Below are 27,562 nucleotides of genomic sequence, written 5' to 3'. Positions count from 1 at the left end.
ATAAAGTTCTGATCACATTTCTAACTGTACCTACTTATATACACTGTTTAAAAAAATAAAGGGAACACTAAAATAACACCTCCTAGATCTCATTGAATGAAATATTCCAGTTGAAAATCTTATCTCATTACATAGTGGAAAACGTTGAGAACAGAATACCATCAAAATGATCATTGCAAATCAAAATTATTATCCCATGGAGGTCTGGATTTGGAATCATACCCAAAATGAAAGTGGAAAAATCACATTACAGGCTGATCCAACTTGAGTGGAAGTTCCTCAAGACAAGTCAGAATGAAGCTCAGTAGTGTGTATGTGGCCTTCACATGCCTGTATGACCTCCCCACAATGCCTGGGCATCCTTCTGATGAGGTGGCGGATGTTCTCCTGAGGGATCTCCTCCCAGACCTGGACAGTCTGTGGTGCAACATGGTGTTGGTGGATGGAACAAGACATGATGTCCCAGATGTGCTGGATTGGATTCAGGTCTGGGGAATGGGCAGGCCAGTCCATAGCATCAATGCCTTCATCATGCAGGAACTGCTGACACACTTCAGCCACATGAGGCCTAGCATTGTCATGCATCAGAAGGAACCCAGGGCCCACTGCACCAGCATATGGTCTCACAATGGGTCTGAGGATCTCATCCCGGTACCTAATGGCAGTCAGGGTACCTCTGGCTAGCACATGGAGGGCTGTGCAGCCTCCAAAAAAATGCCTCCCCACACCAATACTGACCCACCACCAAACCAGTCATGCTGGAGGATGTTACAGGCAGCAGAACGTTCTCCACGGCGTCTTCAGACTCTCTCACATCTGTCACATGTGCTCAGTGTGAACCTGCTCTCATCTGAAGAGCACAGGGCGCCAATGGTGAATCTGCCAATCTTGGTGTTCTCTAGCAAATGCCAATCGCCCTGCACGGTGTTGTGCTATAAGAACAAGCCCCACTTGTGGACGTCGGGCCCTCATACCACCCTCGTGGAGCCTGTTTCTGACTGTTTGAGCAGAATGAAGAGGGATGAGAGCAGAGAAATGGTCTGTGGTCAGCACCTACAGAACCTCTCCTTTATAGGGGCAGTCTTGATAACTGCCTCTCATTTCCACCTGTTGTCTGTTCCATTTGCACAACAGCAGCTGAAACTGATTCACAATCATTGTTGATCCTAACTGGACAGGCTGATTTCACAGAAGTGTGACTGACTTTATATTGTGTTTTTTAAGTGTTCCCTTTATTTTTTTTAACAGTGTATTATATATTATTTCAATTTGTATATGTGTAAATTGGTCAAATACTATAACTTGTGTAAATTTAGACTATGCAGTTACCCACTGGCAACAATTGTTTCCAAGCATAAAACCTCAATTTTCACCAACATAAACAACATGAAATTAAAAAATATGTACATATTATGTGTTAGGAAGGTCTAAGCAATGAGATTCATGCAGTTATTTTGCTGGGAAAAATTTCGGATTAGTTCACATCTGAGGTCTTCCTTCAGCATATCTTTAACCGCATTAACTTTGTTGAGTTTTGACTGAAGAGTTTTGAGTTTTGACTGAAGAGCGTCTTTTTCCTGTTCCTTTACTTTTGGATTTACTGCGGCATTCTCTTGAACTATTTTGGCATTTTGTGTTTCCAGCTCTTGATTGACAAGACTCAGTCTTGTGTCCTCTTGGCACTTCTCATCTAACTTCTTTGTAGTGTCCAGATCGTCCTTAAGACCTTTAATATTTTTTAGTTTTTTCTCATCTTGGTAAGACATTGTGGCAGTTATATTGTTTGCACACAAACCGCACTGTCTTTAGACAAATGGCATGGGGAGTTACAAACAATCTAATTAATAATAATTGCCTTTATTTAATTTTAAACCTTTATTAGTCCCACAATGGGGAAATTGCTTAAGACAGCAAAGAGCACCATACACCAGTGAGTACACTGGAGGCTATGCAGGTAAAGTGTCCAAGGACACACAACAGTGACTAGGGAGGAGTTGGGATCGAACCACCAAGCCCTGCTATACCACTGAGCCACTGCTGCCCTATGACATCATAATGTCTTTATGTTGTCATAATGACATCATAACATCATAGTGAGGAGATCAATGAAGTGTGATGTGTCACATGATCGCATGTGTGTGATGTTACATGATGTGACGTCACCCGCTTGACCAATCAGCGGGAGGACCGCGGGAGAACTTAGGCCCCATTCACACTGGAGAAAGTGATTCCAGCTAGAGTAGGATTGAGCCCAGACAGCCTTTAAGCTGGATGCGTTCACACCTATTTTCAAATCTGGCTAGCACACACTTGTGTCCGCACTCAATCCGGCTTCATCCAGCGTGTTTGCTGTTCTCCAAACCACTAGGTGGCGCCTCGTAATATGGCTAATAATGTGGCAAGCCGGATTCGCTAGCCACATTTGCGTTCACACCTGAGCCACATTTGAGCCAATCCTGCTAGATCCACTTCTTGAGGGTGGATCTAGCCGGCTTGAAATCAAACTGGATTCAGCCGGATTGGAGGTGTTCACACTCGGAAAAAAACACATCTGGATTGATCTGGATGCGGCCAAATCCTGCTTAAGCCACATTTTTTCCCCAGTGTGAACGGGGCCTTAAAGAAGACGCCGGCATTCCTTCGAGGCGGCCCGAGCGCCTCTCGTCTGTGTGTGCCAAGTAGTTACGTTGTGTGAGTGCCTGCCAGGCTATTGTTTGTAACCAGTCAGACTAGTGTGTGTATGTGTGTGGCTAAGGCTTAGTTTTTGTGCTTTTGTTTTGCATCTCGTTTAGCGTTAGCCAAGGCACTCGTTTAGTTTCAGTTATTCCATGCACTCGTCTGATTTGTTCATGGATTTGTTTTATTTTTGACATTAAACACCTTGCTAAACCAACACCATCTGGTTGTTGTTTGCGTCCCCCTCCAAGAGCAGAGCTGGGACGTAACAGTGTCATGAGGCAGGCTGTGGGCATCAAGTGAACAGAGAGGCTGCTAATAGAAAACAGGCATTCCTGCTGTAGATTCATGTTATGATTCATGTTAACCAGACATTATTGGATGGGCTTGTGTTAGCAGACAGTAGCTAACTAGTTAGCTAACTGAGCCAGAGCACCGGAGCGGCAGCGTGACACCACCTGACCTTTACTTAAGTAGAAATACATAAAACATTACTTAAGTACAGTAACGAAGTACACATACTTACTTTACTTTCCACCACTGTTCTTGTATAGTTTTTAACTTAGTCTGTGAAATTATTTAGGTATTTTGGCAGCTATTGTATTCCATACCAAGAAACCATGCAGTGTTTTTGTTAGTTTGTTGATCTTATGATGACTTTTGAACTTTTGAATTTAACAATAAGTATCTCTAGGCGCTCAGATATGCATTCATTCATTTTCACACACAATAAGAGAAGATATAATTAAGTAACAGTAGGATCAGAGCAGGAAGTTCTGCAGGTCTTTTCCTTTGGTGTTAAATTACAGTGATGCTTAATTACATTATAATGAGGCCATTGTTTACCCAGCTGTTTAATAATTCATCACTACATGATAGTGGCAGCCACAGGGCGGTAGCAGGGAGAAGCTGTCCGCGCTCCGTCACCAGCAGCGGCCCCTTTAAGGAAGCAGCGCCGCGCACTGACGAAATGTCCTCGGCCCAGCTCCCAGCCCGTTTCTGCGAAATCAACAAGAGACGAGGAGGCTAGTGTCTGCGAGCTCCCCGGGTCAGGCAGCTCTCTCCAGGGAGGAGGAGGGGGCGCAACTGGTATTTTTTTTCTCCTCTCCGTTTCTGCCTGCCTACCTGCCTAACCGCTCAACCCTCAGCAGGAGACGGCATTTAGTCGGTGTTCAAACGGATGTGGTTGGGATGGATGGATCAAGTGAGCGGTATTCGCCGTGAGACTGGCGCTAATTTGGACGTCCTGAGCAGCAGCAGGTGTACTGAAGGATAAAGCAGACTAAAGGCAATCTCAGTGTTCATGAAACTTTGCTACGATTTACGTGCTGGGTAAGATACACGACTTATTATTTTTTATTATTAGTATTATGTCACACAAAATGACAGCGTTTTATGTCATCCATCTGTCCCCACGTCTCTTCCTCAGGGTCACCAAAAATGCGGATTATTTGCTTGGGTTTTATGTCTCCTCGTGTTACTGGCGCTAAAAGGTTTATTGAAAGCGAGGCCTAACTTCAAACTCCACGGTTTAATTAAGCCGCTGCCTCCACACATGAAGTGTAACGGGCACGTTTGTCGCTGACCTAGCTAACATCAAACTGAGTGTAGCGGTCGACACGGTTCAAAAATGTACCTTACCGCTTTCACTCTTTATCTTTAACTTAACTTTATGTTCTCGTTTTATCAAAATAAACCTACCAACGTTAACATTACACATATATTGTTTTACTCAAATTATGTAATTGTGTACCAGAAATGTTTATGTTAAAGTGCTCCTGTGGTGTGTTTACTTACAGTAGGAAGCTTGGACATCTTTGAGATTTGAAGGTAGTGTTTGATTTGTATTGATATCAATAGGGACAGGCAGCTATTGCCAATCAATTGCTGCCTCATTCACCTGACACAAAGGTCACAATTGATTACATTTTGATCTGAATTACTGCTGTGCATCCAATTCTGGAAGCCAGAGAGTGGGGATTGACCAATTCTTGTGTTGTGGAAGTATTGATTGTTTATTTACTTGTTTATATAACTGCATGATGAAATAACAGCAGTAAAATAGGGGCTGTTGAGTACACGCACAGAGATGTCTCATCATTTCCAGTGCCTCTTTTACATAAGTACTCATCATTTGCACGTTTTTGTTTGCATATCGGTGGTTTTAGTGTACGTGACTTTGACCGATTGTGTCAAAACACAAACTGACAAATGGTAGCTTAAAAAAAAAAAAACATGCCATAGCTGACGTTTGTTGTTGTTCAGTGAGCTACGCATTGCCTAAAGGGGTGCATTAGTGGGTTAGATAAAAGCTTGTGTATTCTTCTTGTTCCTACTATTATTCTTGTACACTCACTGCTTTCGCATGTTTCTCTATTCTCTTGCCCTCCATTACAAACAGAGCAGAGTGTGTCTAATAGGTCTAATTAAGGTTCATTGAATCTACACTCTCAATCCCCCGGGTTGACATCAAGTAAAACAGAATAATCTTGATAAAAACATTCAGAGTAACAAATGTGTGTAAAGCTTGACAACAGAAAGTTTGTATTATTTCTGTCCCTTTACAGTGGTGCCTGGCTGCGTACTTTGTTTTAGTTTTATTCACCATGGCAGTAGCCTGATGTTTTGTTTTTTCTCTCTGACCATCTGTCGCCTCTCGCTTCATTATAAATGCAGGAAAGTGAGCGAAACAAAAAGTTGCAGCCACCGGTTGTTGGAACATTCTAGCCTGTTCGTGTAGATGAGATATTTAAAGGTCATGTTAATCCTGCTGTCTGTGTCTCTGAGTGTCTTATGAAACTAGTAAAAGTTGAGAGTAGTGTCAAAGACAAGAGCTTCACTCTATTCAACCTTGTTTCTACAGAAACCAAACAGCATAGCTGATGATGACAGGATGTCCTTACATGGGTTTATGCAACACGTTAAAAAAAAAAAAAAAGGAAGAGAGCTTTGCATCAAAGCAGAAACACTACACTGTAGCATTTTTCAACTAACAAGTGGTTATTATCAAACCTCACTGCCTAATGTCCCAGAAAATGCGCTTTCACAGAAAGTGGCCTACTTGTGTGTGTGTGCTCAGGCTGTCGTGTTCAGTATGTAGCTTTATAGCTTGGAGAGTGCCCCCCCCCCTTTTTTTGTTCATGCATGGTTGATAGACAACAGGATGTAATTATATAAAGAGCTACTCCCATCTCATGTGGCTTAAGCATGACAGTAACATCCCCTTATAGATAATAGGAAATAGCCCAATACACCTGAAGCGTTATCATAGTCAGAGGAGTACTCTACAGCTGCGTACAAGTGGATTCATTAGCCTATCATTCATCGATCCGATATATTGATACCCTGGTACCCTGGTACAGAAACATAAGAATTTGATGACTAGCGTAGCTTATAAAAAAAAAAAAAAGCATTTTACTTGTAATCAGCAAAGATGACTAATTCACACAGCTGCTCTACTAGAAGTAGAGAGACTGATATAATAACTCAATTATTTTTGCATTATGTGGGCTCTTGTAATTTGTACATCATTAAATTACAGTATTATGTCAGTGAAATTTTTAGTCCTACTGATATGGTGTCATCTGTAGTTGCCATGGTAACAACAGGTTGGGTTGCTATTAGCTAGAGAAACCAGCATCTTATGTTGACAATGCAATCTCAAGGACTTGCGCTGTTTTTTTTAAAGAGTTAGTTTGACCTTACATCCTTACATATGTGGGTGTTTATTGCACATACATATTACTTGATTTAAAAAAGACATTGATTATCAGAATAGTTGCTGAGCTAATTCTGCTAATCCACCAGTCACATGCAATTCAGAAACATGTATGTAGGCCAAAGGGTATTAGACTGCCTCTCACAGCCTGATTTCACTGAATGAATGTGATTGGCTGTTGTAGTGTGACCAATAGTAACCTCAAGCTACTGTGGTTCATTAGCAGATGCTTACTGAGAGAGACACACTGTAAGCATGCACATGCATGCATGCACACCTAAACACAGTATATTAGGCTTGTACAGGGGATATACTCCAGACAGTATTGTTGCTCTACGATGACTAATGTATGTAGTGATATAAAAACAGCTTGTATCTGTTGTCATTTTGTTTTATGTAGTTGTCTGCATATCTTTGTTGCATTGTTATATCTTACAACCAGCATCTGCCCGAGCGTGTGTGTTAGCAGTATGATTAGGTAAAGGCGTATGGAGGTGTCTTTGTGTACACAGCAAAGCAAATGACTCAGAGGACTGTGTGTGTGTGATCAGACCTTGAGCTGAAGCCCACCTTCCACCACCTCCTCCTCCTGTCCTCTCTTTTCATCGTCGTATTTAAGATGTGGTTGAAATTGGACCAAAGGAAAAAAAATCCTTAAAAAAAAATGAATAAACTGGACGTAGCCTGAAGAACACTGCTGTGGAGTCAAAGAATAGCATGGGGTCACGTCATGTGCTCTTAAATAATAGATTGTACACCAGCCTAATGTTCAGGCTAAAAAGTGTGTGATATAAACATATCTATTAATATGTATCTAATACTTTCATCTGCTTTGAAGGCTAGACCCTGTGGTAGGTCAACGCAGGCACTGATTGGGCTTTTAATCAGAGTCTGCTGCACATGGATTGTGATTATTGTGAGAACTGATTTCATTGTGACAGGTTTCTTGACAAGTGGTGGGAAGTGTTTATTAACCTGCCGCTCACCGTGTTTGACTTCAGCCCTTAGTGGAAGAAATATAACCCCACCACTCACATCTGTAATTTCCACCACATGTGGGGGGGATTGTGAGAGAAATGCAATATGATTATTGGTTTGTGAAATTTTTGGTTATGCACAGAAACTTTCCACTGGCTATACCTGTCTGTGTTGTTTCTAGTGACACCACAGTTTCCTTCATTGCAGCCATTTCCCATAATGTGACTCTTTTTTTTTTTACCAGTATTCATACCGGTGCTATAGAATGAGAACAATCATGGCAACGTAGTTGTTGCAGCACTCAGGTGACTTTATTTGATTTAGCCTAAACACTTTACAACATGCATTATATTTATTTGAAAAAAATGTTTGGTTTCTGTATGTTTCAGTGTGCGGCTTGTTTGCTACTCCTCCTCTGAACGTTTCAAAATGGAGGGAGTCTGAAAATTAGACTAGCTAGAATCTGACAACAAGCCAGTCAGCCAATCAGCTTATCAGTTAGCCTGTCATTCACAGAAGTCAGACAGATAACCATTCTGTCACCTCGTGGTGTGACAGCTAGTCATTCAGTCAAGCAGATTAAGTAATCCTGGAGAATGATATCAAGAGCTACTCTTAATCCTATGTCAAAAAACAAACACAGCAGTCAAAACACAACAGAAGCAGTTTGGTCCTGTCTGAAATGGCCTTGTAAAGTAGTACTACAAGGGGAGCCTGCTGGTGTTTGGAAGTGGTGGCTGAGATTACAGTATGTGAATTTACAGTATAAATATATCATAATATTGTGTATCTCTGGTATCATACTTTCATAGTCCACTGTAGATGAGCTGAATGTAGTGACCTTGTAGCCTTGAGAGATGGAATATATCAACAGTTTAGCACCTGTTGTGACTCCTATTGGATACGTATCATGATCTAGAGCACGTTTGAACTGTAGATGGCTTCATCAATCCTGTCCTGTTTTATTACTGTCAGGGGATTTTACTCTCTGTTGTAATTCTGTGTAGGATGATGACTCAAACACTCCCCGTCCCTGTCATCATTATATCTTAAACCTTGACACCTAAACACAACCTTAATGGTTCACAACCTCCTACAGCCTCCCTCTAACCAATGCTACTGCTATGGACATGAAATCAATAAATGGGGTCAGCAAATCTGCTGCTGTCAACTGTTTTGGCAGAGCAGTGAAAGATGTGGTTGTCTATCCTTCCTATGTAGGGCAAACGGGAGAGGAAAACCCACACAGTGACAAGGTTAAAACGTCAGTCGTATTAAAGGTTCTCAGAGGCTAGCATTTTTTTTTCATCTGCACCTCAGTGGGTTTCAGGTGCTACATGCAGAGCTAATATAATATATGCTTAATACGTTTTGTGTGTTTTGTAATACAATTGTTTTACATATGTCTTAATTTTTCACACAGGTTCTTCATTTGTGTTTGTCTTCTGTTCTGTAACAGGGTTGCCGTCCGCCATGTTAAGGTAAAGCCCAGGTGCGCGGTGTTGACCATGCTAAAGCGCCTGGACAAGATCCGCTTCCGAGGCCCAAGGACGAGAGACGACTTCCCGGATCTGGCCGAGTCACCACCTGCCTCTGATAACGAATGTAGCGACGACATGCAGCTCAAACCCAGAGCAGCTCTGCGGGACACAGATGATGCCCTGCGAGACCCCGTAAGTGCTCACCAGGTGTGCGTGTGTTTAGAATAATACAGATGACCATGTGTCACAAAGAGTGATGAATTTCTTCTGCACTTTTTCTTTTACCACTTGTTTTTTGGGCATCATTGCATCTGTGTTTATCATCATTGCTTTGCCCTTGGTCAGCCCTGACTGTCTGTGGCTCTAACTATTTTTTACTCATGAATTAGTTGCTGTGACTTCAGTGTGATCTAGAATAATTTCACAAACAAAGCCAGGAAGGTTGAAACAGCCACTGTTTCACCTTTCTTTTCTAGTACTACATTCCAAGCCAGCACGATTGTTAGGTAATACCAGCACCATGTTGTTTGTAGTGAAGCCCACTTCTTTCTGCTGAATTGAAAAGAAGAATGATTAGAGTGCTTGTCACAAGCAAGAAAAATGGATGTGATGGTGGTTGTAAAGATTTTCAAACTGCCGACATGACATCCACAGCAGACAGGAACAGAAATAGTGAAAGCAAAGGTGAGATTAACAGATATTGGATAGCAGGGAGAGGATGAAAAATGGAAGGAGAGCAAAGATTAAAGCAGTGGAGAGTGATGAAGGAGGCAAGAGGACTGGAATTTAGCCCCAGAAGATTGAACATCAAGATGTCTAGAGGAGAGGACGTACATAAGATGCAGAGGAAATCGTAAGAAGGACAAACTCACCCCACCCACCCACACCCCCCTCTGATATTTCTAGATCCTGTTCATATTTCATTAAATTCAAGCCTCTCTCTTGTCCTTGCTGGTGACTGAAAACATAACTATTGTCGTCATCACCATCGTTGAGAAAAAAGACACTCAAATTAAGTACACAGGGTTAGTCATCATTCAGGAAATGATCGTATCATTGCCTGGCTCAGGGGATCTCTGTTTTTTCATTTTTGTGTGTGTGTTTGTGTTCAGACAGATAGTTGATAAAACTGTTTCAGGGGAGTCTTTTGGAGGATCATATACCAGGGAAAACTGCACAAAGCATGGTGGCGGTCAATGAAACAATTCTTTGATCTATCCAACAGCCCTCTTAGTATACCCTGGGTATGTGCAACATGTGACAATGTTTGGCTGCACTTATGTTTTCATGTGTGCACCTGTGTGTCTGTGAGCTGGTGTTTGCCTGTGTGAGTAGCAGGCTACAGGGAAGGCGCAACACAACACTGATGAGTCACGCTCCATAGCCCTAAAATAGATCGAGCTAGCTTTTATCCCTGCTGGGACACACACACACACATGGAGCATGCACTTTCTCTCTCAAAAGATGCCATAGCAGTCAGTGTGCTCGGTGGAAAGCTCATGTGTTGATTGTGCCCACCCAGACTGTGACAGTGTTTATCTCTCCATGAGATCACATGACCTAAACCACACCTTCATTACCTCATCTGTTAGAAAGAGGACAAAGTGTGCCCTTGGGCTGCAGAATACATGCACTAATACTTTTTGACACACTAACCTGCCATCCATATTAAATAGGCAGAATGTCTTGGGCAGATGGTGTTCAGGCAGTGCACTGATGACTGCATGTGACCTCAGTGGCCTCTCCTTACTCTTCCCTAGCACCATGTCAGCAGCTTTGCTCCTGCATTTGGCATTCTTTGCGTCATATATAGTACATCTACAGTATTAATTGTTTTATTGTTTTATCACTATTCCCACAATATTTTGTTATGTATTCCTATCATTATGTTGAACATTATCTATTCATATTCCTTCTAACCCAGGTTGTTGTCAGTTAGAAAAATCAACCTGTTACTGAAGCATCACACCTGCTGCTAAAAATAAAAGAGTTGGTGGGCTAGGATGACAGACACAAAGAATCACAGGCGGAGTTTTTTTCACCTAAAAAAAACTGGCTGTGCCAGATTGCTCCAAAATGTGGCAGGCACTTGGTAACTAAAGTGCACTACAAATTGAACCTTTGTCCTGCCAATTACACAGTTGGTTCAATTATTATTTTGCATTTGTTTATTTTAAAACACAAAAGACTCAGGTAACTCAATGAAAAAGCTGTCATGTTCATTACCAAAATGACATCACCTCCGTGGATCTGATTTGGTTGTGTGGTAAGAGTTGAGATGCTTCTCTGGTGTAAGCATGCCTCTGAGCTGAGGGTTTTACTGTTCATGATAGCTCAAGTATCTTTTAGACAGTTTTTGAAACTGACATGGTTAACAGGAAATCAGGTTGGGTAGGGAGGATGGTGTATGGTTTCGCTGGAAACATATAAGTGAAAGTAGCACATGCAGCAATGAGAATCTACTCTGTGCATGTCTGTCAGGAAGAGTTTATAGCTATACTGTTACACTGTCAGAATGTATAATCACATTTGAAACAAGCCAGTTCATTTGCTACCATTGGTCATTGCAGATCAAATAATAACACTGGCTGCATGTGTTGTCATGTGTCTATGAGCATAACATAGATTTAAAGTCACACTCTCTGTGTTACTGTGGGACTAATCAAATGTCATGAGAGAGTTGCAGGCTTAAAATACACAACAACAAGAAGACAGATAGTATAGTAGTATGTAGATGCACGTGAGGTCCCAGGAGCTGTCCAGGGTAAACAGGGACGTGTTTGTGTTGGTTCTGTACTTTGGCAACAATGCAGTTCATGAGAATGTTGATATTTAGGGTGAGTACAGAGAGGGGAAGAATAATGAGTAAGGAGCAAAAACGACATAAGGAGATGTACACCAGATATCTGCTAGGCTGTGGGGATATTAATTAACAGATATCTCAAAACAAGAGGCAAAGAAAGAGGTGGGGTGATATCAAGGCTGACTTCATTCAGCTGATAAAATAACAGGAGCAAATAATAGACAACCACGGATGGATGGAATGGAAACCACGCTGAGAGGACACTCACTGGCTGTGTGATGAGTTTAAGTGGGTTAAATATGGGCCCTGACCTAGCTTACTGCCTCACTTATCCAGTCCATAGAAAATATGTAAATCATGGCCAAACCAGCATGTACACAGTACAGTACCAGCATGTTTTAGTCGATCAACAAGTGCCTGAAGTACAGTGTAGCAGCTCACAGCATGTGCAACATGGCATGATGGTTTCAGGCTTTGTGTTTTCATTGTGGTGTAGGATCCCCTGGACTCATTAGAGTGATGATTTCTTTCCTCATCAGTCCATTTCTGAGTTTTCCAGCTCTTCTTTATTGTTTTGGTGCTGTTACCTAGCAGAAATCGACACAGGATGTACAGTTTCATAATATTAAAGCTTTAATTGTGTTTGGCTTTATCTTCTTTCTTTATTTTACACCAGAGAACAGATCTCAGTCCAGTGACCAGTGCAGACAGTGAGTGAAAGTACTGCAGGATTAAATATATCTGTTGTTTGCTTACATATTCTGGTAATGTCTTCTTAGAAACAGCATAATTAATCATACAGTAAAATATGGATGTTTATTAGAGCAGTGGACAGTGTGAGATTCCTAAGCTCACGTCAGCCTGTCATGAAGGAGGGAGAGGGGAAACACAATAATTAAACAGCCAATTATTGCTCAGTGTGACGTCAGGGTTTGACCTACTTTTGACAACCAGGAGGTGCTGACAGTAAATGGATGGCTGCATTCAAAATTCTGAATATGTTATTACTCTGTGCAACATCCATGGTGGTGAAGAAACAAAGGCTAACCATATCTTCTTCCTCGCATCTCCATTTACTTTTCTTTTAGTCAACATCCCTTTTCTTCTTCCTGACACACTTCTAGAAAAGGGTTTGTTTTCTTTTGAAGTACGTCCTCATTTCTGTATCTTCGTCTCTCCACCCTTGTGTCTTGTTAGACTTTGGCTGTCTCCCAAAGCACATTTTTCAGGTCACTGTCAGTTTTTGTGCCATCTCTCTCTCCTGTCTTTCTCTCTATTGCAGTGAGCATGTCAGTGAGATACATTGCAGTGTGTCTATGCAGGCACACACAAACTATGCTTGTCGGGGAGAAACTGCTGCAGCGTGTGTGTGTGTGTGTGTGTGGCAGGAGTCTCTTAAAGGACCCTAGCTGTAGCTGAGCAGTGATGCTCAACCTGCAGTGCTCATCACCCGCTAGCACAGCCATCTCTCCACCTCCTCTCGCTCTTTCCGTCTTCTCCCTCCATCACCCACGCACCCCTTTCTCCCTCAATCCTCTCGTCTCTCACACAGTCGTCATCTCTCAATCATTGTCATTCACCTCCTCCACCTACACACGTTGCGTTGCTTGTTGTGTGTCAGGGTTAAAGTCCTTAGTCTGTGGTGTTTGAATCATCAGTGTTGGTGTTGTCAGAAGAGGGGGGGGAATTCTCCTTTTTTGTCTTCCTCTTCCTTTCTCGCTCCTGCTGAACCGGGGGAAACATTAGTGTGAGTCATGGCACCATGCTAATCTGGGTGTATATGCGTATGTGTGTGTTTAAAAAAAACAGGGATATCCCTGCTTGTATTGTGTGTTATTATGTTATGTTTATACGCTTATATTCTAAAACGTCTTTCTTTCTTTCTTGTCTTGTTTTGTGTATGTGTATGAATGTGTATTTGCATTGTATGAATGAATGTGTGTTTTTGTACGCATGCACAGGCTGGTTCGGGGTCTCCCACTATGGCTGCAGCCATCCAGGAATTCCAGAGGTCGGAGTCAGACCGACTCAATGAAGTCAAAGGTCACTTGGAAATTGCCTTATTGGAGAAACATTTCCTACGTGAGTATGCACAGAACATTTTGATAGACACCCTTTTAAGACCTTTGCAGTTGTTCAAATACAAACGTCCTTGTTGGGTTTATGGCCGAGTAAGTCTCTGTGTTGTTCAATGTTAGGTAGCTTTGCCCACTTTTATAAAGTCCCAGATTTTGTCTCTTCTTTTTGCAGCAGTAAGCATAGCGAGGATAGCAGCAGAATAAGGCAAATGTGTTTTGATTTCATGAGATGGATGTTCTAAATAGCTCTTACTTATATCTCATTTCTGCAAAAGACACTATTGTGTCACAGCAAAGATGTTCTTGTAGTTTTGTTGTTAAAAGAGATGTGCAGTATTTGGCAACATGCAAGAACTCATATTGTTATATTTCCAAGGTTCAGCCAGATGATTCAAATGTTATGTATCTTGATCTTTGATGTTGCTGGAATCTATTGTTAGATGGCAGTCAGGTAAGTTTCTGTGCACTTTATTTACCATTTTTTTATGTCCCACAATGGGGAACTTGCAGCCCAGCATAATGAATAAATTGTTGCTTGATTCAACATAAAGGGTGACTATAAAATCCTTCATCTGTTTGCAATTCCCAGTGCCTTGGTTTGCAGTACAGGGCTCTATTATATTGTCATTAAAATTTTAGAGCTCTCTGTAAAAGCAACTTTTCTCTTGAAGCAAGTTAGCTTCAAATGATGAAGAAAAACACCATCACACAATCAATCCAGCTTAGATAACTAATTATTAATCTGATATTTAGAATGGGCAGCGACAAACATCCTGTTTTGGTAACTCTGTTAGCAACCCTGAAATTACACTGAAATCATAATGGAAGCAAGTGGCTGCTGAGCTAATGTTAATCAATTCAGAACACTGTGTGGTGGAATTATTAACAGCAGTGCACCCTCACTCACCCTACAAAGCATTATTTTACTTTTTAGGTCTGATTATTATTTTATTATATAAAAGCGTCACACTAATATACATCAATACATGCTATAAAATGTAGGGCTCAGTGGTAGAGCAGGGTTGTCTAATAACCGGAAGGCTGGTAGTTCGGTCCCAACTCCTCCCTAGTCATTGTTGTGTGTCCTTGGGCAAGGCACTTTTCCCGCACTGCCTCCAGTGCGCTCCTTGTTGGTCATTGTATGACACTGCTTGGCAGCAGCCTTAGGCAATTTCCCTCTGTATTTAAAGTATTTAAAATAAAATAAAATGAGAGGTTGGATGGATCAAACCAACCATGGTTTGTAATTTGGATATTCTGGGTGCTGTATTTTTAGTTTCTTGACTGACTGCATAAATTTGCATTAAAAAATCCCTGCTAATGAATGGAATCCATTTTCCTTACTGTTTGTCCATAAAGCTGTGCAACCACATGTGCATCTCCCTTGATGTAGTGGGCCATCAATTAGAATTTGTGTAACTGCTGTTCTCAGTGTCAAGAATGATTGGCTAAAACTGAAGGAGTTCTGTATGAAAACATTCACCGGACTCCCACGCATGATGCAGGAGCCACCAGCAAGTTCGTTTTCAGCTCTAGAATGAACATTCCTCCAGTAGCTGCTGCTGACAAAAGTAACATAACTATCCCACTGTTCCTATCCAGACAGTCCACCTCTGATAATGTCTGGTAATCTAAGATTTGAGATGTGATAGATTTATCCGTTCTGATCCATAAAATAAGGATTCTATAGGTTTTTTTGCAGAGGCATGCTGAGAAAGTGAAAAAGCAGAATACCTGGATGGTGCCAATCCACCCACTCATCTCACACACATTTATAAGCTTGTCTAACCTTGTGTGCAATAAGAGGTACTGGTTGTCCTGTACCATTGCAGCACGTTGTCAGTCCCGTGGTGTGTAATGGACAGTACAGTTTTTTCCCCCTGTCCCATTGCCTTATGCCTGTATGTCTATCAGAGAGAAAATGACAGACAGCAAGAGGGAGTGTGTGAAAGAGAACCCCTCAGGCTATGTCCTCGTCCATAATGCCTGTGCCTGAGCTTAAAGGGCTGGATTCATTATAACACTGTCAGGATGCTAGCTAGATGAGCTCTCCTTTTATGGACCTCTTTTCCTTCCCGTTTGCCTGTTCTTTACTTCGTTCCTTCCTCCTTCCTATTTTGCATCCTCTTTTCTTGTCAAGGAAAATCCTGCAGGACTTTCTCTTGCTTTTTTTCTCAGTGTCCTGCTGAGCTGCTCTCAGATCCTTCTCAGTTTTTTTGTCTTCTTCATACTTCTGTTTTCTATTTATCCCTGTGTAACGCAGCAGAATGGTTTTCCGAGATCTGACAAATGCTTGTGTATCATGAACTTTGTAAAGGGAACAAACCCGTAAAATACGTGTCCCGTCATTGATCGCGATAAGGTAGTAGTACCTCCAGGGTGATGTGTTGATTTTCTTTCTAGTATTACTTAAAGCACTTGATGTTCTCCCTGCTTTCTCCGCTGCTTTTTCTTTATTCCTTTCTCGCTCTCTGGTCATTCATTTGTCTCATGCCTCTCAGTCTCTTGTACCATCTCTAGCCGATGTTATCATACTTCAGGGAACACTGAAGCATGCCAATCCATTAGCATCTAATGGAGTCCTGAGCTCTCTGCCCCGCATTGTACTTATTGCAAATTCTGTTTCTGCTTTGTTCCCTTGCACTCCTCTCTGCGTTGATGATCTTCATGTAGTCACATTACAATTAACAATAGACTTGAGATGCAGCATCGGTTATGTGAAACAGGAGAAGGTAGACACGTATATGCTTATATAGTTTGTCTTTAGTTGAAGCTAATAAGATTAGTAGGGTGAAACAAAAGAGTCCTTGTTTCAACATGTCATGGCTTTGTGTTGTGTAATGGCTTTCCTGGGTCATGGATAGTATAGAAAAGCAACATTCTATACTGTGAGAAGACTAGCGGTATTATAGTGTGTATCTCAATTTGCAAAGCCTAATTATCCTTGACATTTTACAGCTTGTTAAACATACTGTTGCTCTTATCCAGCACATTCACTGCTGTTACTCCGTCAGTGCTGTCAGAAATGCTGGAAATGATCACTCTGTTTTTAAGACTGATGTCACACAGAGGTGTTTGGCATACATTTAGTCACCGCCACATTTATGAGGCAGAAATCTATGCAGCAAGAATGTGCAAAATATGGCTTCGACCTCGTTGTCATTAGTGCATGCTTTTATTGTCACTTTACAAATGAATTATTTGCCTTATTTGCATTCTGAAGGAGGCAGACTCAGAAAGGTATTAAATTAAATAACAAAAATCAACAACCTGGACCCAGTCAACTGCTGTTAGCCAGTATTTTCCTGTGGACCGTTGAGAATAATGTACTGTTATTTTTCGTTTTGGACTGTTAGTCAGACACAATTCAGATATTTAATAGATATATCTCATCTTATATTTACATTTATTTGAAGTTCTTATTTATAGTTTAAAGGACTTGAAGGCATCACAGTCAGCACATCCCGCTTATTAAATTTGAGTTACTCGAGATGAGACCATCAGCTAAACATCTAAAATATGGATGAGCTCTACTTTAGCTGCTGCTAGCTTTTTAACTCTTGTCTCCCCAGGGCTAAATTAAAGTTTCAGTTTTAAATTTGTGGTTTAGTTGTTAAAGAACCATAGCATCTATGACCAGAAGAAAAAAACTGTAATTTAAGAGGTGATGACAAGAATGCAACATTAAAATGAAATAAAACAGGTGGTTTCAAATCATGTGCCTGTCTTGGTTGGTGTTGTCTGTATTTTTCCTGAGGTGCATCAACACTTTAAAAAAAAAAAGATTTAGTCTTCTTGAAAGTCTTTTACATTCAGAGTGAACCAAGTGTAGGCGTGTTCTCTCTCTCTCTCTCTCTCTCTGACGTCTTTCTCTCTGCTGCCTAAAATAAAGCTGGAGCCCACGCTGTATGCTAAAACAAACACATTGCTTAAGTGTATTGTCTCCTGCCTTCACAGGAGGCATGAGTTTTCATTCCAGATGGTGTGTGTGTGTGTGTGTGTTTGGATACAACTCATGCTTTTTCCCCTTGGCAGTTGTTGTGATTGGCCTTTGCTATTCTAAGGACCCCAACGTGGTTAATTTGTAACCATGTTTCCGGGCGTGTGATCACAGGGTCCTGATGGCCTTCTGTTGCTTTTAGTTCTCTCTCCTCCTCCTTTCTCTCTCCTCTGCAAGTCCTTGTTTATTCCTTCCTTCTCATCTCCTCACTTCTTAAGTTTTATGCACTCACACACCTCAGCATATCCTGTGTGGTACATACATACTGTAACTAGAGTGACAATTTTTATTGTCTTGTGAGCAATTTCCCACGTCAGAACACAGTGTCTGTTTACACTTTTCATATCATCCAACATGTAAGAAAAGCTCAATGTCACTTAAACATGTCATGACTGAAATGCATCTGTCAGCTTACAGGGAGATGTTCATACAGTGGCAGCTGACTTTTTAGTCTCTGAGTATTGGACCACTGTAGCCATCTTCTAACTGAGATTTGCATCATGCCAGCACTGGATTAAGACAAATGTATCAATTTGAAGAATTATCTAATTTGCAAATTGGCAACCCCAACTATCAAACATATGTGATGTTAAAATACTATTATTTATTTAGCATCACTTTAGGGGAAAGAGCAAAAACTAAAAAAAGTATTTATTTTCCCTTTCTGCAGAGTCTGTTTGGAGATTAATAGCAGCAACCACAGTAGGCAGAGTGTACCAGTGTTTTATCTTATAACAGTGTATCAACACATCATATCTGCAGACACCATTGCAGGAATATACTTTGTACATCTGTGCTATTTAGTGTAAATTTGTGGTCTGCACATGCTGCACACCATGATTTACGATAACTGCTCGGAAGACGCCGCTTCCTTGAATGATAAAGCTGTGACAGTTGTATGATTATTATAGTAATGGATGTAAAAGCAGGGGGATATATAGAACCTCTTGTCTGTCCTGTGGGTAACAGCTGAGCTGAACTGACCCTCCTACTCAGGGTAAAATGGCAGAGGATAGGGCCAGTGAAAATCACCTCATGTCATTAAATGAGCAGGCTTAATGTACTAAGCTGTTATTTCTTCTTTTGTCTCTCTCCCCTCGGCCTCTCTTGCTGTTATGTATCTTCTCTTTTGCTTCTACCAGACTTTCTGTCTTTGCCCTTCTGCTTTTGTCTATTTCTACTTTTTATTCTTGGCTTCGTATATCTAGTTTCTGTTTCCAACTCTCTTTTTCAGATGATAGAAGACCTTATTTGGAGCTGATAGAATATTGGCAAACTAAAAAAAACACCAACACATGTAGCAACGTTGTATACAAGCCAAATGGATAATCACACTGAAGCACAGATGCACTGTGGTTTTTTTTTTCTGTTGACATCCGTCTCTTCTGGCAGGCTAAAGTGTGCACATGTACGTCTGTATTCTCGCATTGCATCAAGCAATAGAAAGGCCCTCCCTTGTGGTTTATTGGTTCTACCACTCGCAGTTCCATAAAACTCTAAAGTACTATGTAGTGTGTGTGTGAGGGAGTGAGGCTGTGTGAGGTCGTGTATTGAAGGTCACTGCAGGGGAACAGGCCATTCTTTGTGCTCTACAGTGACTGGCTGATCAATACAGTGTCCTAGCTGCTGCCCTACTTCACGCTGGCCAGCAGAACAAACACACTGCTACACACAAACATACACAACACGGCAGCATCAGGACAAGTGAAAGTTAATGGAATCAGAGATGAATGAGGTCTGCGGTTCAGTCCTTTGTTTGCAATACCACCTGGTACATGGTAAAGCCACCATTAGTACTAAAAGACCTGAATACGTATTTCTTATCTACAGATATAAAACGAGTGTCCAATAAACCACTAAAGGGCCACAAAATAGATACACATCTACACACTCATACACACACTTTTAGTACTTACACTTATAGTACAGGCTTGGTGTCTACTAGCATCTATAGACACAATACCTTAGCTTGTTATATAAATGTATTTTTTATAGAAAAAAAGGTGAAGGTTGAAGGTTTATAGAATGGATATTGTTCCTTCTAATGCACAGTTGGAGAAATACCAAACCAGAAAACATGTGTTTTTTGAGTTGTTATTTAAGATAGACTAGAATGACAATACACAGGAGTAAGACACCATAGAACAGCCCTGCCTTTTACAGTATTCATTTAGGAGAGAAATCAGAAAAGAAGGGATTTAAGTAATTGATGTGTATATTGCAAATTTGGAGAGTTGGATGTAATCAAATCTTTGTTTAACATTCTTTGAGATAATTATGCAAGTGATTGAGTATTCTGCCACGTTTCTGCCTCATCAGTTTTTACTTGTAGTGCGTGACGATGATTCATTCTGCTCTAAAATAAGCAAGAGTACATACTGTATGGTAATGGAGACGTCTCTCACGTGTCTATTAAGTAGATTTGTCATCGGCAGGAAAATGAATCAGAAAACTAATAAATTATTTTGCAACAGTTCCTCAAGATCATGGAAGCTGTAAGTCTGTGTCAAGTCTGTGGAGATGGTGAAGATTTTAGGGTCTGGCATAAACAGAGGAGATGATGTCACACACAGTTGCTGGGTTACTGTAGAGGAGAATGTAAACAACAAGCAAGATGGCACAGATGTGTAGTGTGAAGATATATAACTTTTCCATAGCTTCTCTCATTGTGCTGCAGTCTACATTGCAGTTCGTCCCTTTAAATTTTGTTGTACCCTCATGATAGATACAGTAGTGTTTAGTCATCACTTAGTGGCTATAGCTGAGTGTGTGAGAATGCAACAGGTGGCAATGTGGGTAGAAGTTCACAAAGTGGAAATGAACAGACTTACTGTTTTGTCAGGGCAGCATGACCACCGCCAAGTTCTGCATGTCTCCCCTCAGAGTGCTTTTAAGGGAGACATTGAAAGCAGTAGCTTTATCATAAGTTAAAGGGAGAAGTACACTTTTTGTGGTTCTCTAGTCTACTGTGTTGATGGTAATTAAAGTCCAATCTAGCAACAGCATTTTCAGTGTTGACAAGCTGACTATGTGTTATCCAAATGGACAGGACTTCTCTTGACACATCAGCAAGAGTATCATTAGTTTCTTAGCCTGAGCCTTGTTAAAACCCTGATATGAGTACATAGCAAGAAGGCTCAAGTTTGGCAAAGTGATCATTCAACAGAAGCTGTAAGGTGCTTCTAAGTCCTCCAAATCAGCTGCATGTAATCTCTCAACAATCATTCATGTTGCCCTGAAAGCACTCGGTTCCCACTGGTGAGAGGAGACTGTAGTCTCGACCAGATATCGGATGTAATGAAATCTAGGATGTGATTACCGTTCTCCAAACAAGCAGATGGTATCCTCTCTGCTGACACAACATTAGATTATGGAACACTGTTTATGATTATTTATTGCTTGTTTGTGCGTTCTTGTGTAAATATTTAAGCCCTTACACACTCCTTGATACACATACACTGCCTGTCAAGGGTCTGTGCTATGTTAACATGGGGTCAGTGATGATGACATGGCACATAAAGAATGTGTTGTTGTCGTGATGTTGTGGGAAGAACTGTAAAGTTTGAGGTTTATCCATGAAGTCAAGCTAATGTTGTAGTGTGGAAACCATGTGAGTGAAATCTGGGTCATGCTGAGATATCAGGGCCAACGTGGAAGGAGGCCACTGAGAGGAACGAGAACTTAGATGGATAAAATATGGAATATTTGTACTCTGTTTTGTCCACACTCAGCCTATTCTACACTATGATGAGGACTATTCAAATTAAATGCAAAATCTGAGATGTATATGAATAATGATGAGTCTTTGAATAAGTCATTCAACATGTAGTTATTGGGTGATTTAGTTTTGTAAATCATTCAAACACTTCTTGACAGATCTCCTGTTGTGAACTTGTGATAGCTGAGGACCGTGTTTAAAGTGTAAACTTCAGGTACAAAGTGAAATTTAAACCATGTGTCACATCTAAAAATATGATGCTGTCTCTGTTATACACACATAAATAATAATACACAAATTATTTTCCCAAATCTATTGTTGTTTATTGTTTCTGTACCCCAGCACCCCCTTCTCTTTGAGCTCTGTCAGTGCCCCTGAATTGTTTGTTAGCATCTGCAGATGTTAATACAACCTTCCTGTCTGTTCAAGTCGAACAGTTCTGTGGCAAACTCTGTAGTGAATGGGAACAATGAGAGGCCAATGTGAAGCAGCTGATTCTGTCTCTCCCTCTCTCTCCCTGTGAACCCCCCTGTGCCCCCACCTTCTGTTAATGAAAGGAGCCATTGTCTCTGGCCTGGATTGAAAAACTTGCACAGTACTTTTCCTTTCGGGTCTTAAAACTTTGCCTGCTCAGATGAAAGGCAATTTGCTTCACTTGCGTAGGACAGTACTCATGCATAGCCTCTCACACAAGCTTCCACTACACATATATAAACGAAAACACTAACAAAAGTAACAGTTCCTCAATGACACAATATGTACACACATGTATGAACCTGTGCTGATTCATGAACATGCATAATGTGTGTGTATCTGACAACTCTAGTGCACTCGGAAATCTCAGATTCCAGGCCCTCTTAGTGTGCTGGCCACCCAGCAGAGCCCCACCTCTCCCTACCTCAGCTGCCCTCCTTCTCTTTTTACCCAGAGCCTAGCACACTCAGACCAGCTCTGACCATCACTTTGTTGGTGGAGGCTTGTCACAATAGCCTGTTGTGTAGCTAGTGATAATTTAGTCCAGGAGAACCTGTCCCTCTTTTGCCTCTGGATGGAACATGTAAGCATGGAGCATGCATCTAAGCGTTGACAGGCTCGGAGGAGTTTTGAGGCCATCATCTTACTGTACACAAGGGTCTTGGCTGGACGAAAGGAACCTGTCACCATGGCTCAATTTCAAGAAAGAATCAAAGCTGCCACTCTGCCGTCCCGTTCCTGTGGAAGTGTCCCAGGGACAGGTCGTTTGCAGAGACGTATGGCCGTGTGCAAGTTGGAGGACTGCACCTTTGACAGCTTTGAGTTGCTTTATAATGGAACTGTCGATAAGATCAAAAGCCATAAAAGTAACCTCAACCTCAGTAAGTTTGGACAATATAATATAACTAAAGCATCTGTTTGCTAGTCTGCCTTGGTCGGCAACACAAGTTCTTTTTAAAACTATTTAACTTGGAGGATATTATCAACCCCCATGAAGGTATGCGCTGTATGAATGCTCAGATATCAGTCAATTGATGTCTCTGGATGTCTTACAAGTTGTAAACGACTAACTTCAGCTAGTTGTTATCATATCTGTCTAGTTAAAAATAGCAACCCTCCCACCACAGAAGAAGGCCACAGAAACTGCTATTCAGTGGGTAGAAACCAGATGAATCTAGTTTGAGTAGTTCCTGTGTTGATTTTGGTGTTGTGTTGCCATGTTTAGGATAATAAATGAAGTTTATCAGATGGTTGTTGTTGCTGCTGATATGATACTTCAACTATAAATAGGCTATATGCTAGCACATTGTTGTGTAACAAATACCTCATAATCTTGTCATTTCTCTGATTCGTCCACATTAACTGTATCTGGCACAAATCAAACAAGACCACATAAGCTACTTTAGCTGTAGTTTTCATCTTTCACCCATTCACTTTCCTCTCCATCACCAATATTGTGATACATTTGAATAGAATTTCAGGTATGCAATCAGATCAGATCAATTAGATTTAACTTTAAATAATTAAAATCCCCCTGTGTTACAGTTAAGTGGTAAGTTGCTAACCTTCCCAATGGCCACAAAGAGCCTGTGATATGGTAACCCAGGATCAAAATTTATATATAGACGACAGCAGTCCAATTTTAGAAGCGGAGCAGGCATGTTGACAGTATTATTAATACTGATGTGCAGAGCCTCTGTGGAACAGGAACATGATTGTACTCTATCTCTGTGTCTGACATACATACTGTAGCACTCTGCTATGCTGTGTAACACTCTTGTGGATCTTATACACTGTTGTGTACTCTTGGAATGTGGCATCTTCTTCTGGTGTTGAGGAAGGATATGGTCAGTGTGGAAGGAAGGACATTACAGACAGGATATCTGTATAGATGATCATAGAAGTTAAAAAGAGAGGAAATGGTGTTCACTATAAGGGCAGGAAGCTGGGTTAGATAAAGCAGGCTGTAGTAGAATGGTGAGGGTAAATCTGAACAGGAAAGTATGGAATATGGAAAGTTGAACAATTTTTGATTTTGATGAGTGAATTGGTGACAGCAGTCATTTTACAGCCATTCTAGGTGTTGTATGGACATCAATTTAGCAGTTAGTAGGATAAAAGTGTTCAGCTGTATCCATAGAGAGCTACCATTCCCTGTATAAAGAGTTTTAGCATCTTTCAGCTTACTTTTTTTCAGTCTGTGGCTCATTATTAGCCGCAATAAATGTTATCTACCCGCTAATATGCACATATTTCCCTCGGGAAATGTGGTAAGATAAATTCTAAAGCTCCAAACAAAGAAACAAAGCTCCAAATAAATGCACACTGTAAGTTGTCTTATATATTGCTATGTGTAGATATGCATTTGTCATCTTGTTTATCGTATCAACATTAATAGCTATGTGGCACATGTTAATATTGTTTACACCTTGCTACACACCCAAGTGGGAAATTTGCCTGTAACATTTTCAACTTTCTTTTTAATTAGCAGCGAGTGCAATAGTGTATTGTTTGACAGGAAAAACAAATTATTAAGTAATGTTTTGTCTCTCTGTTGCTCATACACCACCAGGTAGTACAGCTGCTGCATCTGCTAGCCATTTGCATATGGCTGGCATAATAGGTTTAAAGTTGGCTGTGGATCCTGGCACGGGGCAACTTAGTCAGCGTTAAGCTGCTTAGACTGTTGCAACCTTTGGCCAGCCTCTTGCTCACTCTTACGCACACAGATGCAGTCATGCTTCGTGTCCTGTTTACATGTGTAAATACTGTACCATAAACACATTCTAGTATTAGAAGAATGGGAGATATAGATAAACTATGTTGCACTGATGAAACCATGATAGTATTGCAAGAAGAATATGCCGGGCAGATATAATGTAGTGGATGTAGAGATACAGTATAAATCACCTCTCAGGAACAGCACCCCGAGCCTGTGCTTCAGCTCCAGGAGGTGCTTGCAATGAATGTTTTATTAACACTAATGGAAAGAGGTAAAGGACAAGAGTGAGATATGAGATTAGGTGATGAGAAACAGAAAACGGTGGCTAGATTCTTGTAATATAAATCTTCTACTGCATATGCAGTAGAAGATTTATATTTTAATTAGCAGTGGGTCCACACCTTTTATCACCTTCACTGTCAGGACAGGATGGGAAGTGCAAGGTTTATGAGATCTTTCTTGTGTTTGTGGTTGATTTGATATCTATGTAGAATGGCATCAAGTTATTTAAAAAGTTTTGCTTTTAGAAATATATCTATTTGTGTGATTATTTATAAAGATTTCACATTTTGTGTGAGTGTCTACGTAAGTATAGATACATTGGTGCCTCTGCACACGTGCACACTTTTATTGCCTTCTCTCCTCCAATATTCATGTGTGCCTTTAGTCAGGGACAATAGGCTGAGAGGAAACACTGCTGATGTTGCACCCCAGGCATAGAAAACCCTGATACCTGAAACCCCCTGCTGCTAAGAGCTGATTGACAAGGAGGAAGTGTGGGGGACAGGTGAAGGTGAAGGATATAGGTGGAAGGAGAAATGAAATGAGAGATGCACAAATAAGCAGAGGCAAAATCTGAATTCAGAATTTTTTCATGCATTAATATTGTTTCAATTGAATGTGTTTTATTTTACTTATACTTTAGTGGCCTTTTTCATGTTTGTGTCCACTCTTCAGCATTTTGATCATACTTTTGATACTGATCTCTAGTCTTTTCTACTTTCCAGAGGAGGAGCTGAGGAAGTTACGGGAAGAGACCAATGTGGACTTTTTGCGGCAGGAGCTGGAGAAAGAGCGAAGCAAAAGAATAGACCTGGAGCAGAAAATGAATGAGGTGCTCAAAACCAGGTAAGGCAGGAATGGAAAGCGGAGTGAGGAGTATCTGTATCTAGCAACTGTGTAAAATGGGAAGTAATCATGAAGAAAAGGCAGGAAACAGTGGCAGTGCACTGTGTAACATTTCAGAGCAGCTGGGTTTACCATGGGTCAAAAGTCATATTGTGTGTGTGGGTGTATGCTACCCAAGATTTTTGGTATAAATAGAAGCATCAGCAGCTTGGTAGGTGGAGAATTCCACACTGAAGTGTGTTCATGTGGAAAGAGCGCAAGAAAAAACAGTCGCAAGTCACGCGCCAGTCTAAATCTCCAAATGCACCCTGTGACACAGACACTGTGCTGGTTTCAGGAGAAACCTGCATCTCTTGGCACCCACAAGCCATCCTGAAACCCAGGGTGTGTGACTCTCTGTGTGAACAGATGATGTCTCTGACTGCCAAAAGGAAATTCCATGGGTGATCTCCAAGTGATTACCAGCACAAAAACATGGCCTCAGGAATGTCATAGAGAGTTTAGCTGTTTGTAGGAGGTGAAGTGTTGTATCATGACCTGGGAATTTTCCACAGTTAAATCCCTTGACAGCAATGAAGCATTAACTGACTAAGTAAACATTTCTTGGCCATTACCAAGAAATGTAATGGCTATTTAACCATTAGAAGGGCAGCAGGTTTTCCCAAGCTATGCATGTACGCTATTCATTTACATCAGTGTAAGTAGATTCCTCACTCTCTTTTACCTTTTGTTGTTTTTGTTTTGTTTCAACACTGTAAAAAGCACAATCTCTAAGATTGTCACAGTGACATTACCCAGTCAGCACATGCAGATTTAAACTGAAATAACCCCCAGCCAGCCTGTCTCTACATCTTGTGATAGTTGTTGATTTATCCAGCTCTCCACATATTAACACATGATGATCCTGAGACGTTCGCAGCTCTGACAATGCAGAAGTGAAACTGACAAATCTTCCCCCATTTCTCTCTCTCTCTCTCTCTCTCTAACCTTCAGGCTTGAGGACTCTCCACCACAGCCTCCCCGAAAACAGCAGTCACCCTCAAACAATGGAACAGGTAGGACCCCCAAGAGAAGGAGAGTGAGAGCGAGAGTGGAGGAGCTGTGTGGGAGTCTGGGGAACACACAGGAAATGAGTAGGAAAGGAGGTCTTTGACGTCTTGTGAGTGTGGGAGTAAATCATGAGTGTGTGTGCATGTGCGCCAGGGTGGTGGGGATGTAGGATGTGCGCGGCAGAGTGCTAGACAGGAAGAGAGTGCGTCGGAAGTGTTTGCAGGTTATTGTAGGACATAGAGCAGCGTGTAGTGTGCATGACAACACTTGCAGTTCGCAGTATCCAATTAAGCAACACAACAAACTGCATTAATGCATCAAAAGCTGTGCACTTCTGTAGTGGTTATTCACAATCATTACTCATTAGTCATCTGCACTGCCTGTGCCAGTGTTGTAGCAATGTGTGTGTGTTTACATACATCAGCAAGAGATAAGAGGAGCTCATTAGTTCAATAACAGTCAGATATTATTTCAAAAGTGTGTGTTTTGTTTTTTTTCTGGCTCAATAACAGATTTTGTCAGTTTGACTTCCAAAGACCCAGTGCCGTGTGTGTGTGTGTGGAATTAGACAGGGAGACTATGGCAGAAAGGCTAATTTCGGAAAATGGGTTATGATTGTAGATCACTTCATATAGGACAGACATGCCTGAGCTCTAGCTGGCACTGAAGGTGTGTGTGGGTGTCACTGTTTTTTTTTTTCAGGATGGATTAAGAATGTGTGTGTTTGGGCTTGTTT

General features: G+C 41.1%; 1 protein-coding gene across 3 annotated transcripts in view; it reads left to right on the top strand.

The window, feature by feature from the left end:
- Positions 1 to 3,671: 3,671 nt before the first annotated feature.
- gramd4a (GRAM domain containing 4a) overlaps positions 3,672 to 27,562 on the top strand; it is a 36,639-nt gene continuing 12,748 nt past the window's right edge. For all 3 annotated transcript variants that reach the window (XM_028429837.1, XM_028429828.1, XM_028429820.1), the window contains exons 1-5: positions 3,672 to 4,008; positions 8,832 to 9,045; positions 13,618 to 13,738; positions 25,656 to 25,776; positions 26,770 to 26,831. In XM_028429837.1, the coding sequence (XP_028285638.1) occupies positions 3,980 to 4,008; positions 8,832 to 9,045; positions 13,618 to 13,738; positions 25,656 to 25,776; positions 26,770 to 26,831 (547 nt within the window). In that variant the 5' untranslated portion in view covers positions 3,672 to 3,979. The remainder of the gene's footprint in view (positions 4,009 to 8,831; positions 9,046 to 13,617; positions 13,739 to 25,655; positions 25,777 to 26,769; positions 26,832 to 27,562) is intronic.

This window comes from Parambassis ranga, chromosome 2 (assembly GCF_900634625.1).
Source record: "Parambassis ranga chromosome 2, fParRan2.1, whole genome shotgun sequence".
NCBI lineage: Eukaryota > Metazoa > Chordata > Actinopteri > Ambassidae > Parambassis > Parambassis ranga.
Note: the sequence above shows the minus strand (reverse complement) of the source record. Positions and strands in the feature narration are given on the sequence as shown.